This window comes from Sinocyclocheilus anshuiensis, unplaced genomic scaffold (genome assembly GCF_001515605.1).
Source record: "Sinocyclocheilus anshuiensis isolate Anshui unplaced genomic scaffold, SAMN03320099.WGS_v1.1 scaffold215, whole genome shotgun sequence".
Classification (NCBI taxonomy): domain Eukaryota; kingdom Metazoa; phylum Chordata; class Actinopteri; order Cypriniformes; family Cyprinidae; genus Sinocyclocheilus; species Sinocyclocheilus anshuiensis.
Genome location: NW_015552542.1, coordinates 605,312 through 619,059, shown reverse-complemented (window position 1 = coordinate 619,059; position 13,748 = coordinate 605,312). Strand labels below are relative to the sequence as shown.

The 13,748-nt window shown below is 40.5% G+C and overlaps 1 protein-coding gene across 1 annotated transcript in view; it reads left to right on the top strand.

Moving 5' to 3' along the window:
- Positions 1-13,736, top strand: part of LOC107663991 (spondin-1-like) — a 32,398-nt gene extending 18,662 nt beyond the window's left edge. The window contains exons 5-10 of the mRNA XM_016454435.1: positions 1,311-1,493; positions 4,062-4,232; positions 4,631-4,798; positions 5,301-5,465; positions 6,766-7,032; positions 13,168-13,736. Of these exons, the coding sequence (XP_016309921.1) occupies positions 1,311-1,493; positions 4,062-4,232; positions 4,631-4,798; positions 5,301-5,465; positions 6,766-7,032; positions 13,168-13,331 (1,118 nt within the window). The 3' untranslated portion in view covers positions 13,332-13,736. The remainder of the gene's footprint in view (positions 1-1,310; positions 1,494-4,061; positions 4,233-4,630; positions 4,799-5,300; positions 5,466-6,765; positions 7,033-13,167) is intronic.
- Positions 13,737-13,748: the final 12 nt, after the last annotated feature.

Genomic DNA, 13,748 nt, shown 5'->3' with positions numbered 1-13,748 from the left:
AAGTGAGAGAGAGAGAGAGAGAGAGAGAGAGAGAGAGAGAGAGAGAGAGAGAATGAGACTTTTAACTATTCAATATCCTAAACTCCTCCAGTCCAACCAAGACTAAACTGTATTCTTGAGAGGTTACGCTAGGCTCGGGAGACTTATATAAAACATGAGAACATAAATTACTGTATATTTTCATTAAGTAACAGCTTTGTCTCAGGTGTTCATTAGAAAATTTTAAACTCCATTATTTCATCGAAACAATAACTGATTAATTCCGAGACTGTGCATTTAATTTTAATGTGCATTTAATTTAATCTTACTAGTTTCCAATTGTTGGTCTTCAGGTTCTTCCAGAAGATGTTAGATGAAGAATCCCATTGTATGACAGAACAGTTGAGGTGAACTCAGTAGAAACTTTCATAGCTCATGAGACTTAATGAAATTCTCAGTTATCTTTTATTGAAATCTCAGCTTGGTCTCTGATGTTTCTTACAAAATCCCTTCAGAGAAATAAGCAATAAGCACAATAATACTTGTTTCCTTTCAGATTAGAGAGAGATTACATTAGGGATTTACATTTTATGTTGAATTGGAATCATGATATTCTATTTGAGCACCCTCCAGGTGTGACGATTGTCTGTAGCCAGAATAGAATCATGCAGATTCATTGGCTGATGGTGCTAATGGCATCCTCCGAGGCACCATTACACCAGTGCCTCAAAGGATGCACTTTTGCCATCACTCCTCAGATTTCTACAAAATAAGCTGTAACAGTACAGAAGTTGTAACAGTAACAAAATGGTATGGCAGAATTATGCAGTATTTCATTCCCTACACAGGGAACCAGGGTTACATACGTAACCGAAACGTTCCCTTTAATAGGTTCACTCGACTGAGTGCCTGCCATGATATTCACATGCCATGAAGAGAGTGTGACCATAGCATAGTACTGATGCAGTGCTGAATGACCTATGAAATGCAACATCTTTTTGTGGCTATCAACAACATCATATGTTGAAGCAGAGCTCATTATGTTTCTAGGTTATGTCAGATTATATGGTCTTGGGAGAATTTAATGTAAAAGAGTTTATATTGAAGTACATCTCTTTGAGCACATTTTTTTGGCATTTCTTTTAAAGCAAAAGTTTAAGCAAAAGTTGCTCTTTGCTCTCCTTTTAATCTCACCAATGTTTATTTGAAACAACAACAAAAACGATCTTATGGGCACTCCCTTTATGAGATTCCATAATGCTTACAGACAAAAATGTTAATATTATGAGACTTTTCATCCTCCCACTTCTTTTTCTTTTCTGTTTTGTCAGATGACACTCCAGAGACATGTATCTACTCCAACTGGTCTCCGTGGTCTGCGTGCAGCTCCTCGACATGTGAGAAGGGGAAGAGGATGAGGCAGAGGATGCTGAAGGCACAGCTGGATCTCAGTGTGCCCTGTCCACATACTCAAGACTTTGAGCCCTGCATGGGGCCCGGCTGCAGTGATGAGGGTCAGAATCAAACACACACAAAATCAGGATTTTAGTCCCCATATGGAAAGGAACATGGGAGTTATTGTCAATCATATTGATATTATCTCTGTTCAAAAATGTACTGAAACAACTGCCTACTAAGAGGCCTTCCACACAGGAAGTATTCTTGTATTCAAAAACAGCTGGATAGGATGCATAGACAAGAATGCAGGGGTCTATAGGTCTTTTGTCAGACTTCAAAATAATATTACTTGATTTTGGTTTAAAAAACAAAATTTGTTCTTGCATTCTGGAAGCGCTATTCTTTTATGTTGGTCTATACACATCAAATAGATGTCTTTACTATATCCTGTCTTGTTTGTTTGTTTATTTATTTAAAGCATCTCTCACATGGGGCTGATGCCACCTTATGGTCAGAAAATGTAATGGAATTCATAAAAATGCTTATAACTTTTTAAAATATTAGACTATTTTCATGAGACTTTCATGGCTCTGGTTAGAGTTCATGGCCAATGTCAAGAACAACGATATCAATAACTCCACAATTGTTAAAAATAAATAAATAAATAAAAATAAAATAAAATATGTATTATAAGCAGTTTTTTTTATTTTATTTTATTTTTTTTGACACCAGCTCCAATTTTTTGGGTACCTACAGGTGATGAAACTGAGTTACCTAATGATATCCAAATTTGTTTGTAGAATATAGTCTGTAAAGTTACAATATAAAAATAGCAGTCATGGGGGCGTGAGGTATTATAACATAATTAACTTTTTTTTTTAAAGATATTTTATTGTAGTGAAGGAAAAATAATCAGCATTTCTCTCATTTTGAAACACTTGTTTTCACATATTTATTTATTTCAAGTTTATTGCAGTAATACATTCTGGGATTGCCAAGACTATAAAGGATATAAGTTTGGTTCTTATGAGGTAGATTTTATTTTATTATTTTGTTTTGTTTTTTATTTTATTTTATTTTATTTCTACAGTTTTCCCTGTAGCAGATTGATTGATACATTGATTGATTGATTGATTCATTGTTTGTCTTTCTTTCTTTCTTTCTTTCTTTCTTTCTTTCTTTCTTTCTTTCTTTCTTTCCATACATTGATCAGCTTATGCTGTTTATAACTGGTCTAAGAATTTAACCTAACAGCCTGCAAGGACAAAATTTATCAGTCAAACCGTGACAGAATATAATTTTATGGTGAGCTAACCTTTACTCACCATTTCTGTGCACACCAAGATATTTATTGATCAGACATATTGGGGCACCCTGCCTTGAACATTTTAAAAATGCCCTAAAGCAATGCTAACTAGACATTTTTATCAGGTGACAGAATCTTTGCATCATTCTTGGGTAAGGTTGCATCTTACTTCTATACGGGCAGTACTATTGATTTTGACTTGGAGACATTAAAAGGTCAAAGCAGCTTCTGCATAGTTTTTGTTGCTAGACTGGAAATCGCTAAAAATGCATAGCTCATTTCTATTATTGCTAATAGAACAAAATGTTGATGCATAGGATGAGCAAGCATGCATGTGTATAAGGTAATGAGTAACATAGTGAATAAAATAAGGAGCTGTTTTATAATGCTTTAGCACCTTTAAGAATTAAAATAAATAAAGTTAGATATGAATTAAGATGTCCCTTTAATACTTTGAATGAAACAGGCAGTTTAACGCAAATCACACATTAGTGGGTGGGTTTTTCTTTAGTGTTTAATGAAGTGTTAATATCCATTATCAATTGATTATCATGTAATGGAGATGATATAGAGATGGCCTTCAGGATGTCATATTTACTCACAGTTTTATTAATGATTCAATAAGCCACATTTTATCAAGCAGGACAAATGCCAGTAATTTGAGAGAAGAGGGAAGTCCAGGTTTTGCACCATAACATTTTCATCTTGCCCATCTGACTATAACTGATTAAGTAATATTAGCAATTCATGGTGGCATTGTATATTATTGCCTGCAGAACAGGTTAATGTTCTTAATTAAGCTTTAGAGTAGAGTAGGCATTTTTCATGAATGCATAGTAGGACATTTAAAACAGTTTAGAAAAGCTAAATTGATTAAAGGAAAAAAATAGAAAGTTCCCATGTACTGTTGGTAAATTTTCAAGGTGGTATCTGTATTTTAAAACCGTGATTGGCCCTTAATAAACTAGCTACCATGTTCAGTGATATGATGATGTGATTGTTCTAGTGGGGCTCTTGACTAAAACATTCTACCAGCTGTGCCAGGCTCCATAATTACCTAAATCAGCTTGGACCAGCTAGAAACCAGCTACCGTGTTCAAAAAAATGTTTTGCCCACTATTATGATGTGATTGTTCTAGTAGTGCCCCTTGACCAAGATGTCTCTGCCAGGCCCTGGAAACCAGCTTCCATGTTCCAAAACAGTGATTCCAAACCATGTTCCTGGAGCCCCCTCAGTAACATGGTTGGGAACCACTGTTCCAAAACATCTATCAACTTAAGCTAATTTTATCTGTATTTTCTAGCAGGGCAGGTGGTTGAATGTTAAAAGGTTTTTGAACAAGGACATGAATAACAAAGTGAACTTTGACTTTTACAGACGCTTCCACGTGCATGATGTCGGAATGGATCACATGGTCACCATGCAGTATGTCATGTGGCGCAGGTGTGCGTTCTAGGGAGCGCTATGTAAAACAGTTTCCTGATGATGGCTTTGCTTGCACTCATCCCACTGAAGAGACAGAGCCATGCACTGTCAATGAGGACTGCTGTGAGTATTATTTACCTGTGGACTCATAACAAGCCAAATGCATTAAAATATAACAGATGTTTACAGTCGTAATTTTATTGTTTCATCACGATTTAATCACATTTTTGACAGTTGCCAATTGTGCAGGAAGTAAATGTTGATATAATTTCCGTGTACCTAAAGTTCCTGTACATAATATACTGTACTGGGTTTCCTGCTAACATCCTCATTCATCTAAATGTTTTATGGCTGTTTTTATGTATTGTTTATGTTGCTTGAATTGAATAAAATAAAAACTAGCCAGTCAAATCCTTACTTTATATTTTAATAAAAGACTAAAAGTTGTTTTTTGACACAGATTATCTTCAAACAGAATTCTGTGTTCCAATCATATGTACTGTATATGTTTCTGCGTGTAGCTCCAAGCAGTTGCTTGATTACTGAATGGGGTGAATGGGATGTATGCAGCGCCACCTGTGGGCTTGGCATGAAAAGACGGGAGCGGATGGTGAAAATGCCCCCGTCTGATGGCTCCATTTGTGGGGCAGAGGTGGTGGAAGTGGAGAAGTGTATGATGCCAGAATGCCGTGAGTGCAAACACTCACATGCATGCCCATATTAATATATGCACAGCCATGTATGCTAAATTTACCATATTAACACACATGCACATTAACATATTCCCACACAGTACATGTCTGTGAATGTTTGGGTCACATTAACATCTCCACAATTACATATTCACATATTCATATGTATACCCAGAACACACGTAGCGAACACATTACCCCACTTTAACATATTCAAATACATAACTCACAAAAATACACTCACAAACATATTCACACCCATATTAACCTATTAATACACGTAACATAAGAAATAATTAGTGCATATTATTATAAAATACATGCACATACACTCACATTACATTGTTCACACACACATTTCCATGCATGCCAATATTATATTCACAGTCTACATTAACATATTCTCACATACAAGCCCACATTAGCATATTTATACAGAATAAACACCCACATGCCTGCCGTTCTCAGTGTTATGATGCTGAGTTTTTTGTGTGTATAGATACAATCCCGTGTTTACTGTCCCCCTGGTCGGACTGGAGCGATTGCAGTGTGACGTGTGGTAAAGGCACACGGATGCGTCAGCGTATGCTCAAATCACCTGCAGAGTTGGGAGAATGCAACGAGGAGCTGGAACAGATGGAGAAATGCATGCTGCCAGAGTGCCGTGAGTTACACATGCTCTTTCTCTATTACACACACACACACACACACACACACAAACATAACAGTTAACAGCTCTCACACATAACAGATACACAGTGTGTGTCTGTGTGTGTCCATGTGTGTTAGTCAGTCCTAATTGTGAGAGTGGGTCCAGGAGAAGTAGAGTTAAAGTCTGACCTTGATACATTGTGATAACAAGTTGGCCAGCCCCACCCTTTGAAATATCAGACCATCTGAGTAACTGTAGGATACTCATTTCAACTTGCTATGATTTGAGACACTCTAATTCTAAGCTCTGATACTATTTAGTGCATATAATATGCAAGTTGGGACATCTCAAGTGTGTAGCTCAAGGAACAGAACTGAAGATTTCTGAGTTACACAATCAACTTCTTGATTATTGAACTGTTGTATAATTGCAATGAAAAGCCCTTATTATATGCAAACACATATTATATCACTGTTATTATTCAAACATACAATTATTTTACTTAGTACTGTACATTTCAATGAAATAATGAAGCCTTGGTTTCTTTTAAGAAATACATTTCTATTACAAATTAATACCTCTTGTGGCAGATTTCCTTTTTATGTATTTTAGAGACTCGTTATTTCCATAATTGTCTTGACAAAGGCTTAATTTAATTAATTAAAAATAACATGAACATTTAAATGAAAGTTACATTTCTAGTTGAGTCATTAAATATGGATGGCACAGGCAGATAGGTTCTTTAAATGCAATTTGCCAGCGATCATATTGTTCACCACATGACAGAAGCTGAATGGTCTGAAGCCAATGAGATTGCTTGCTCAACATTTAAATAATCTGGTTCAGTATTCACTGTAAACTGGTCCTGCAACGCACTATTAGAAGTTCTCTGAAACCCTCCTCTTCCCCAGATCCACCTGTCTAAATCTACTATTAGATTTATGTATGTCTATTCATGCAGCAGCAGCACATTTTACATGCTCACAGCAGTGTGTCTGTGTATCTACTGGCGGTAGCAAGTCCATACTTGCTCTGCAGCAGCGTACATGGCAGATCTAGTATGCCAAGACCAAATACTTTAACATATAAAACTATTCAGAGAGTTGTCATGATTGAAATATGTTTTATCAGAAATACATTGGAAAGATAGACAGCTGTGATGTGAACCAGGGGCACCTAATAAACAAAATATAGAAAAAAAATGCTAAATATTAAACATCCTTTCTTAAATAATTATATTTTCCCTGAGATAGGCCTATGTTGTCATATTTCTCTTTTTGAATATTGTCTCTTTTGATGTCTTTCTCTCTAGCGATGGATTGTGTGATGTCAGAGTGGTCCGAGTGGTCAGAGTGCAGTAAATCCTGTGGGAAGGGTCACTTGATCCGCACACGCATGATCACTCTGGAGCCTCAGTTTGGTGGGGATCCGTGCCCTGAGACCACACAGAGAAAAAGATGCAAGATCAAGAAATGTAATCAAGGAGGCATAAACAGTGATGAAAGGAAGAGGCGCAAGGAAGACCGTAAGAAGAGGAGGAACAAACAGGGAAGGGAGGAGAGTGCTGATGAGCTCGCAGGTGAACATGCAAGCGTCACTGTTAAAGGAATAATCCACCCAAAAATGTAAATTCTCTCATCATTTACTTACTCATGCCATCCCAGATGTGTGTGGCTTTCGTTCTTCTGTGCATACAGAACATAAACATGGATTTTTAGAAAAAATAATCTGTGTCTGTGTGTCCATATAATGCAACTGCCTTAAAATTGTTGCTTTAAAACATTCAAAATGAACACAACTGTAATATATATGATCACAGTTGATAAATCAATGTCTTTTTAAGGAAAACTATACATGTGCATGAGAAAAAAAGGCTAATACTTTTAACTTTTTAACTTAACTTAACCAATAATCACTTCCAACTGTCAGCATGCTGTGAACGTCAGCATGTTGTGAAGCGTGTTGTGAAACAATTACATTTAAAAATATTAGTAATAATCTATGTGAGTCCATTTTAATGTTATTAGAACTCAGACATAGTGCTTATTTTTCTAAAAATCTCAGAAGACAGACTGACTCAGACTCAGCTTTGATGTCCTGTTTAGGGAATATAAGATTGCAGCAAGATGCCAGAACACTAACCACATCCATGTACTTATAACTATAACATACATAAAATGTTATCATTAAACAATAAAATGTTAAAAAACACACATAAAAATAGAAGTAAAAATTACACTAAGTACAGTCTTTTCTCCAGGCCAGAACAATTCTATAGCTTCACATGAATCTTTCTTGCTTATAGGCACTCTAAAACACCCTGGAAATCAACAGTCAACAGTACAAAGAATAACTTGAACTCTGTTAAGAACATAATTATGAAAAATTTATTTCCACAATAGAAAAGGAAAGGACAGATTTGATAAATTGTGTGTAAAACAATACATGTTCTTCATTTTATTAACATCATATACATCTGGAATGGCATGAGGGTTAAATGATGACAACATTTTCATTTTTGGGTGGAATTTCCCTTAAATAATAACATTAAATGACAATGTTTTTTTTAGCAAGCCAGCATGACATTGCTGCTGACTAGAGCCATGCACGGGCCTCAAATATAGGCCCTAGCCCTGCCCTGGCCCGAGACGCTCAGGGGTCCTCAGGGATCCTACCAGTCCTACCATCACTACCAACCCGAGTCCAACCCGAGCCTGTCTTTTTTTCCCTTTATGCCAAAACAGCTTATACTACTGTTTCAACTATTAAAATAGTTCAGTTTTGTATGTAATGGTAAAGTGATAATTTTTCATTTAATTTTTCATCAAGTTAATTTAGGAAAAAAAAACGTTTGGAGCATGTTTTTTGTTCGTTATATGTAAGTTTTTGTTTTTTAAAGTAACGACCAAGCGGCCAGCGGCAGACAGTGAGTTGATCATAGCCTATGTTTGATCAATTTAGTCTTCTCAAATCATCACGACTTCATAAAATCTATAGATATAAAACACTTCAAGCATATATCACAATGTTAGTTTCACGAGTTCACACTTACATATAATAAACTGAGTAAAGGTTATGCGTATTTGGCGTGCTGTCCGGGGAGAGGGCTCCGAGCTCGGTATTCACTCTTGAGCCCGGGGTACTCCCCCTGTCCGGGGAGAGGGGTCTAAGCTCGGTTTTTAGCCCGGACCCAGAGCGCTCCCCCCAAGTGCTCCTCCCCGTGCTGGGGTAGGAACGGGCTGAAGGTGAAGAGTTGGGGTGGTGGAGGGATGCTGAAAGACTAGAGATAGTGAAGGTAAGACTGCTTTGCGTATTTGGCGTGCTGTCCGGGGAGAGGGCTCCGAGCTCGGTATTCACTCTCGAGCCCGGGGTACTTCCCCTGTCCGGGGAGAGGGGTCTGAGCTCGGTTTTTAGCCCGGACCCAGAGCGCTCCCCCAAAGATGCAATTAGTACGGGACAGCAGCCAGAGAGGAGCGTTGATAACCCCCCAAGGGTACTCCCCCTGTCCGGGGAGAGGGGTCCGAGCTCGGTTTTTAGCCCAGACCCGGAGCGCTCACCCAAAGATGCAATTAGTACGGGACAGCAGCCAGAGAGGAGCGTTGATAACCCCCCAAAATTTGCAAAGCTTAAGATTGGTGGGGTGCTGGACGTCGCTTGTAGTAGCGGCACTGCTGAGGCTTTAGAAGAGAGAACTAGAGGCTTCTGCGGAAGCGGGCGCTGCTGCGGCATCTGAAAAGAAAACTGCTGTGGGAGTGGGAACTGCTACAGCATCTGAAAAGAGAAAGTGGCTTCTGCGGAAGCGAGCAATGCTGCTGCAGTGTAAAATACAGACAAAGGCTCCTGCGGGAGCGGGAACTGCTTCGACAGTGTGGCAGTGGGGAAATATGGAAGAGCTCCTGCGGGAGCGGGGACTGCTGCTGCAGTGGGGAAAAACGGAAAAAAGGTTTCTGTGGGAGCGGGCACTGCTGCGGCAGTGGGGAAAATAGGGAAAAGTCTCCTGCAGGAGCGGGGACTGCTGCGACAGTGGGGAAATATGGAAAAGCTCCTGCGGGAGCGGGGACTGCTGCGGCAGTGGGGAAATATGGAAGAGCTCCTGCTGGAGCGTGGACTGCTGCGGCAGAGTGGGAATTAGGTAAGGCACCTGAGGGAGCGGGGTGCTGCTGGGATGGCTGGAGTGGGGATGGGCCATTATAGATGGATTAGGTGATGCTAATACGGGGTTAGCTATGGTGGGTCTGAAGTTTGAGTGAACAGGGCTGTACTGACGTTAAAGGGGTTGGCCGATGAGGGTTTGGCTAGAGTGGGCTTCCTTGTTGTGGGAGCGGTCCGATCGAAAGCTTCTGACGACCAGCGACCGAGTGCTTGTATCTGCTGCTGGGAGAGGCCTTTTTTGGGCCGCTGTGGTTGCCGCGCCAATTCGGAATGAATGGCTGGAAAAGTTATCAGCTGGGGTACCGGATAGGAGCAAAACGGACTTAAGGGGTGCCTTTGAAACCAGAAACAAGTGACGGGGTGGTTGGAGTCGTCTGTAAAAAGGGGGTCGGATGGGAGTTTGGACTGTGATTTCCTGAGCTGGATGAAGGCTAGGAGAGCTTGGTATGGTAGTATGGGTGATTGGAGGTTGAAAATGAAAGGGCTGTGGATGGGTCTGCAACACTAGCGGAGGCGTGCTCACACTAGCATCTGCTACGGGAGCTGGAGGCAACTGAGAAGGAAAAAAGGGGTAAGAAGTAGCAGGAGGATAGTCTGAGATGTGAGGGCCTGTGTTGCAAGTGGAAGCAGCTTCGCGCTTGCTTCACCTGCTGTAGCTGTAGGCCACGGGAAGGGAGTCCTGAAGACCCTGTGCAGCCTGCACTGCTAGCGGAGGCAGGTTGCTAAGTTAGCAAGGTACCCGCTGAAAGGTAAAAAGGGGATTAGAAGTAACAGGACGGAAATTCTGAGATGTGAGGGCCTGTGTTGCAAGCGGAAGCAGCTTCATGCTTGCTTCGGCTGCTGTAGCTGTAGGCCGCGGGAAAGTGGAAGGGTTAGTGACATTTAGCGGGACAAGCTGAAATGCCTGGGCAGTGTTGCCAACTTAGCAATTTGTTGCTAGATTCGGCAATTCCTCAAGCCTTGTCCACGTTAATACGTTTCCGTTGAAAACTCATCTTTTCCTCTCATTTTGATGACGCATGACGCATGTTTAGTCATGTGACCCATATTGTAGACATGTTTCTAGGCCTTACAGGTAACGTTAATTTTGCAGTTAAGTGCTATTCACTTTCACACTGTTGCTAAATATATTTACTGTGCACACTCTTCATATCACAGTCCTAAAAAGACGACGGAAAATGTACTCACGATTGCTGTCCTGCGGCAAAACACGAGGGCAGTTGCGATTTAGATCCATTCTGAGTGAGCGCGCCAGTGAATGGTGAAATATTTCCGTAAATGAATTGATCCTGCCAGAAGAATTGCGTGAAACTTATTATGTCTGTTCCATCTGTATCATCTCAGTGAGGTTTTATGCATGCACAGTAAGGCGAATGTAACGCTTTCAGACATTTCAGTGTGGATGATAAACGTTGGAAAAAAAAAATGCCTTGTTTGCTTCATGGTTACAAAATGGCATCAACATCCGTTTATGTCATAACGTCGTTTAACAAAATTTAGCCGACTTCACCTGAAAATGTATTAATTTGCGACATGGCCTGCGCCACTAGCGGAGGCAGCTTCAAGCTAGCGTCTGCTACGAGAGCTGGAGGCCCGACTGCATACGGTGCTGCCACCGGAAGAGCCGCGGTGAAAGGCTGAGCCGAAGCGGTAAGCGAGTGAGGCTTTTCTGCGATGAGAACTGGGACGCGGCCCAGGCTCGTTGAAGGCCTGCTGCTGCTGTGACCCAGCGCTCGAGGAGAGCCGGGTCTTGTGCGGGACGATGGCGGTGTCGAGCGAGGCGAGCTCGGGGCTTTGCACGGTCTATTGGCCGCCTTGGCGGCTGGAGTGGATTTAGGAATGAGGTTGGCTAATTTGCAGGTTGACTAATAGATCGTACAGATCTGCTTTGTTTACCCTCCGCGAGAACGGTGCATTGGAATTAATCAGCGTTTGCCTCGGTCTTAAATACTGTCCACTTTCCGATCGGAGGAATTACTGGTACGGCCGAATGATACGAGGATGCCGGGGAAGTTGGAAGTCTCGCCAGTGGAGGCGAGGTTAAGCATCGGCGTCGTGGAGAGTGTGTGGATGGCCGAGAAGAGCAGCGGCCGCGATTAAGCCTGGTGCTCGGCGGCCGTGTCTGGAAGGAGTGATCATGGGGCCGGCAAATTGCGGCGGAGGATCTGAAAAATCCCCAGTATAGGTCTCTTCGTTGAACGGGAAATTGGGTCTGTGTTAAATGGCAAAAGGAGTGAACCAAATGCTGAAAGACTTGAGATAGTGAAGGTAAGACTGCTTTGATTATTTATAGGGGTTCTCTCTTGTGCTGGTTGGATAGATGGTGTAATTACTGATGATGGATGTTAATTATCTGCGCGTGTTCCTCCCAAAATTTGTTAATAAAACATGACTTAAATGTTTAACCTAGATAAAAGTGTGCTGCACATACATGACAAATATATCTATAGAAAGCTTTGAATTATTACTTTAAAACAAAATAATTCAAATCGAAAACAAAAACTCTTTCATTGTGTAATTCGTAAAGATGCATTTCTCTCTAAAGGCGTGGCCAATGAGGAGATGGTGAGTCAGGATCGTCAACTTCATCTTTGCGACACTGGCTCAGAAATCACTAGTTTATTAATAAATAATTCAAATATCTCCTTACTATTTCCCCCTGACACATTCATGGTAATTACTTTTGCTGGGGCTTTGCAGCAAGCTTTAGCCTATTGCGCGCACTTGCATGCAGAGTTCTTCCAGCTGGGCTGAAGGCACGCTCGCTGCTGCTGCTGGCGGGTCACTAAACACCGTCCGAGCCGCTCTTGACAGTTGCGGTAGAATTTTTTTTTCGTCACCATAATTGATGGATGTCTAAAATATAAAAATAATGAGAAGCCTAAAACAGGCCTGATGCCCGGCTCAGGTCTGAGCTATGATGTGAATATTAGCCTGAAGCCCTGCCCAAGGGCGTAAATAAGTCAGGGCCCGTCAGGCCAGGCTGATATGCATGGCTCTACTGCTGACATTTACCATTAGTAATTCTGCATCATCACATCACCCCTAGAGATACTGACCTTAGAAAATCAGTATCATGTTATCACTTATACATATGTCAAATAAGCATCATAACATTACCACTGAAGACACTGACAATATATTTTAATAAATTAGCATTATAACATCAATAATACTGACACTGTGGATACTGGGGCTTTTTTTTTTAGTACATCAACATAATACCATCATAGCTAGCTCTTTTTTAGTCCATCAGACTCATACCATTAAATTAAACGTATCATTACAACATGTCATTTAATTTGTAATTATGCATCATAGCATCACAGCACTACTGATGCCAACACTCTTTCCGATGGCAAATCAGAATCAACATCTCCACTGCAGATGCTATAATTCTGTTAAAGTAATTCTGTTTAATAACATTGCCACTACAGATGACACAGAATCTCTCCTTTACTAATTCATAATATCATAACCACTACAGACAGTGTCTCTAAATAAAAAGGCAGATGATTATTTGATCATCAACAGTTGTATCTGGTCTATTTTCTTCCTGCAGGATGCAAAATGAAGCCATGGTCTGCATGGACTGACTGTACCAAGCTGTGTGGTGGGGGAATCCAGGAGCGTTTAATGACTGCCAAGAAGAGATACAAGAATGCACAACTTACTAGCTGTAAAAACCGAAAGGAGATACGGGCCTGCAATGTCCATCCCTGCTAGGGCTGTACTTGAATTGCGTGATGGGACCCAATCTAGATTATGAACAGACTGTGACACACTGTCTTGCAGTTATTTAATGCACTCTGTTTGGGATTGGAAAGCTGCAACAAGTAGTCTGTTATTTTTACTTTAATTTTCTAGAATTTATAGTGACCCAGGCATTGTCTAGCCTGTAAAGGAATGGGAAACCAAGAGGGAGGGTGCTCAGAGTTGCAATGTACTGTACAAATTCAGATGTATTAATATGCATTAGTATTTGAGAGTAACAGTCCTCTATGAAGCTTTGAAGAGGGGAGTTCTTTTGAACATTGATTTTTCACAAGCAGGACCATGGCGTATTAAAGATTAATGTGTTCTGAAATGAAATGCAAAACAAATTTCTCCTTTTATACTCTGTGATCAAACACTCACACATAC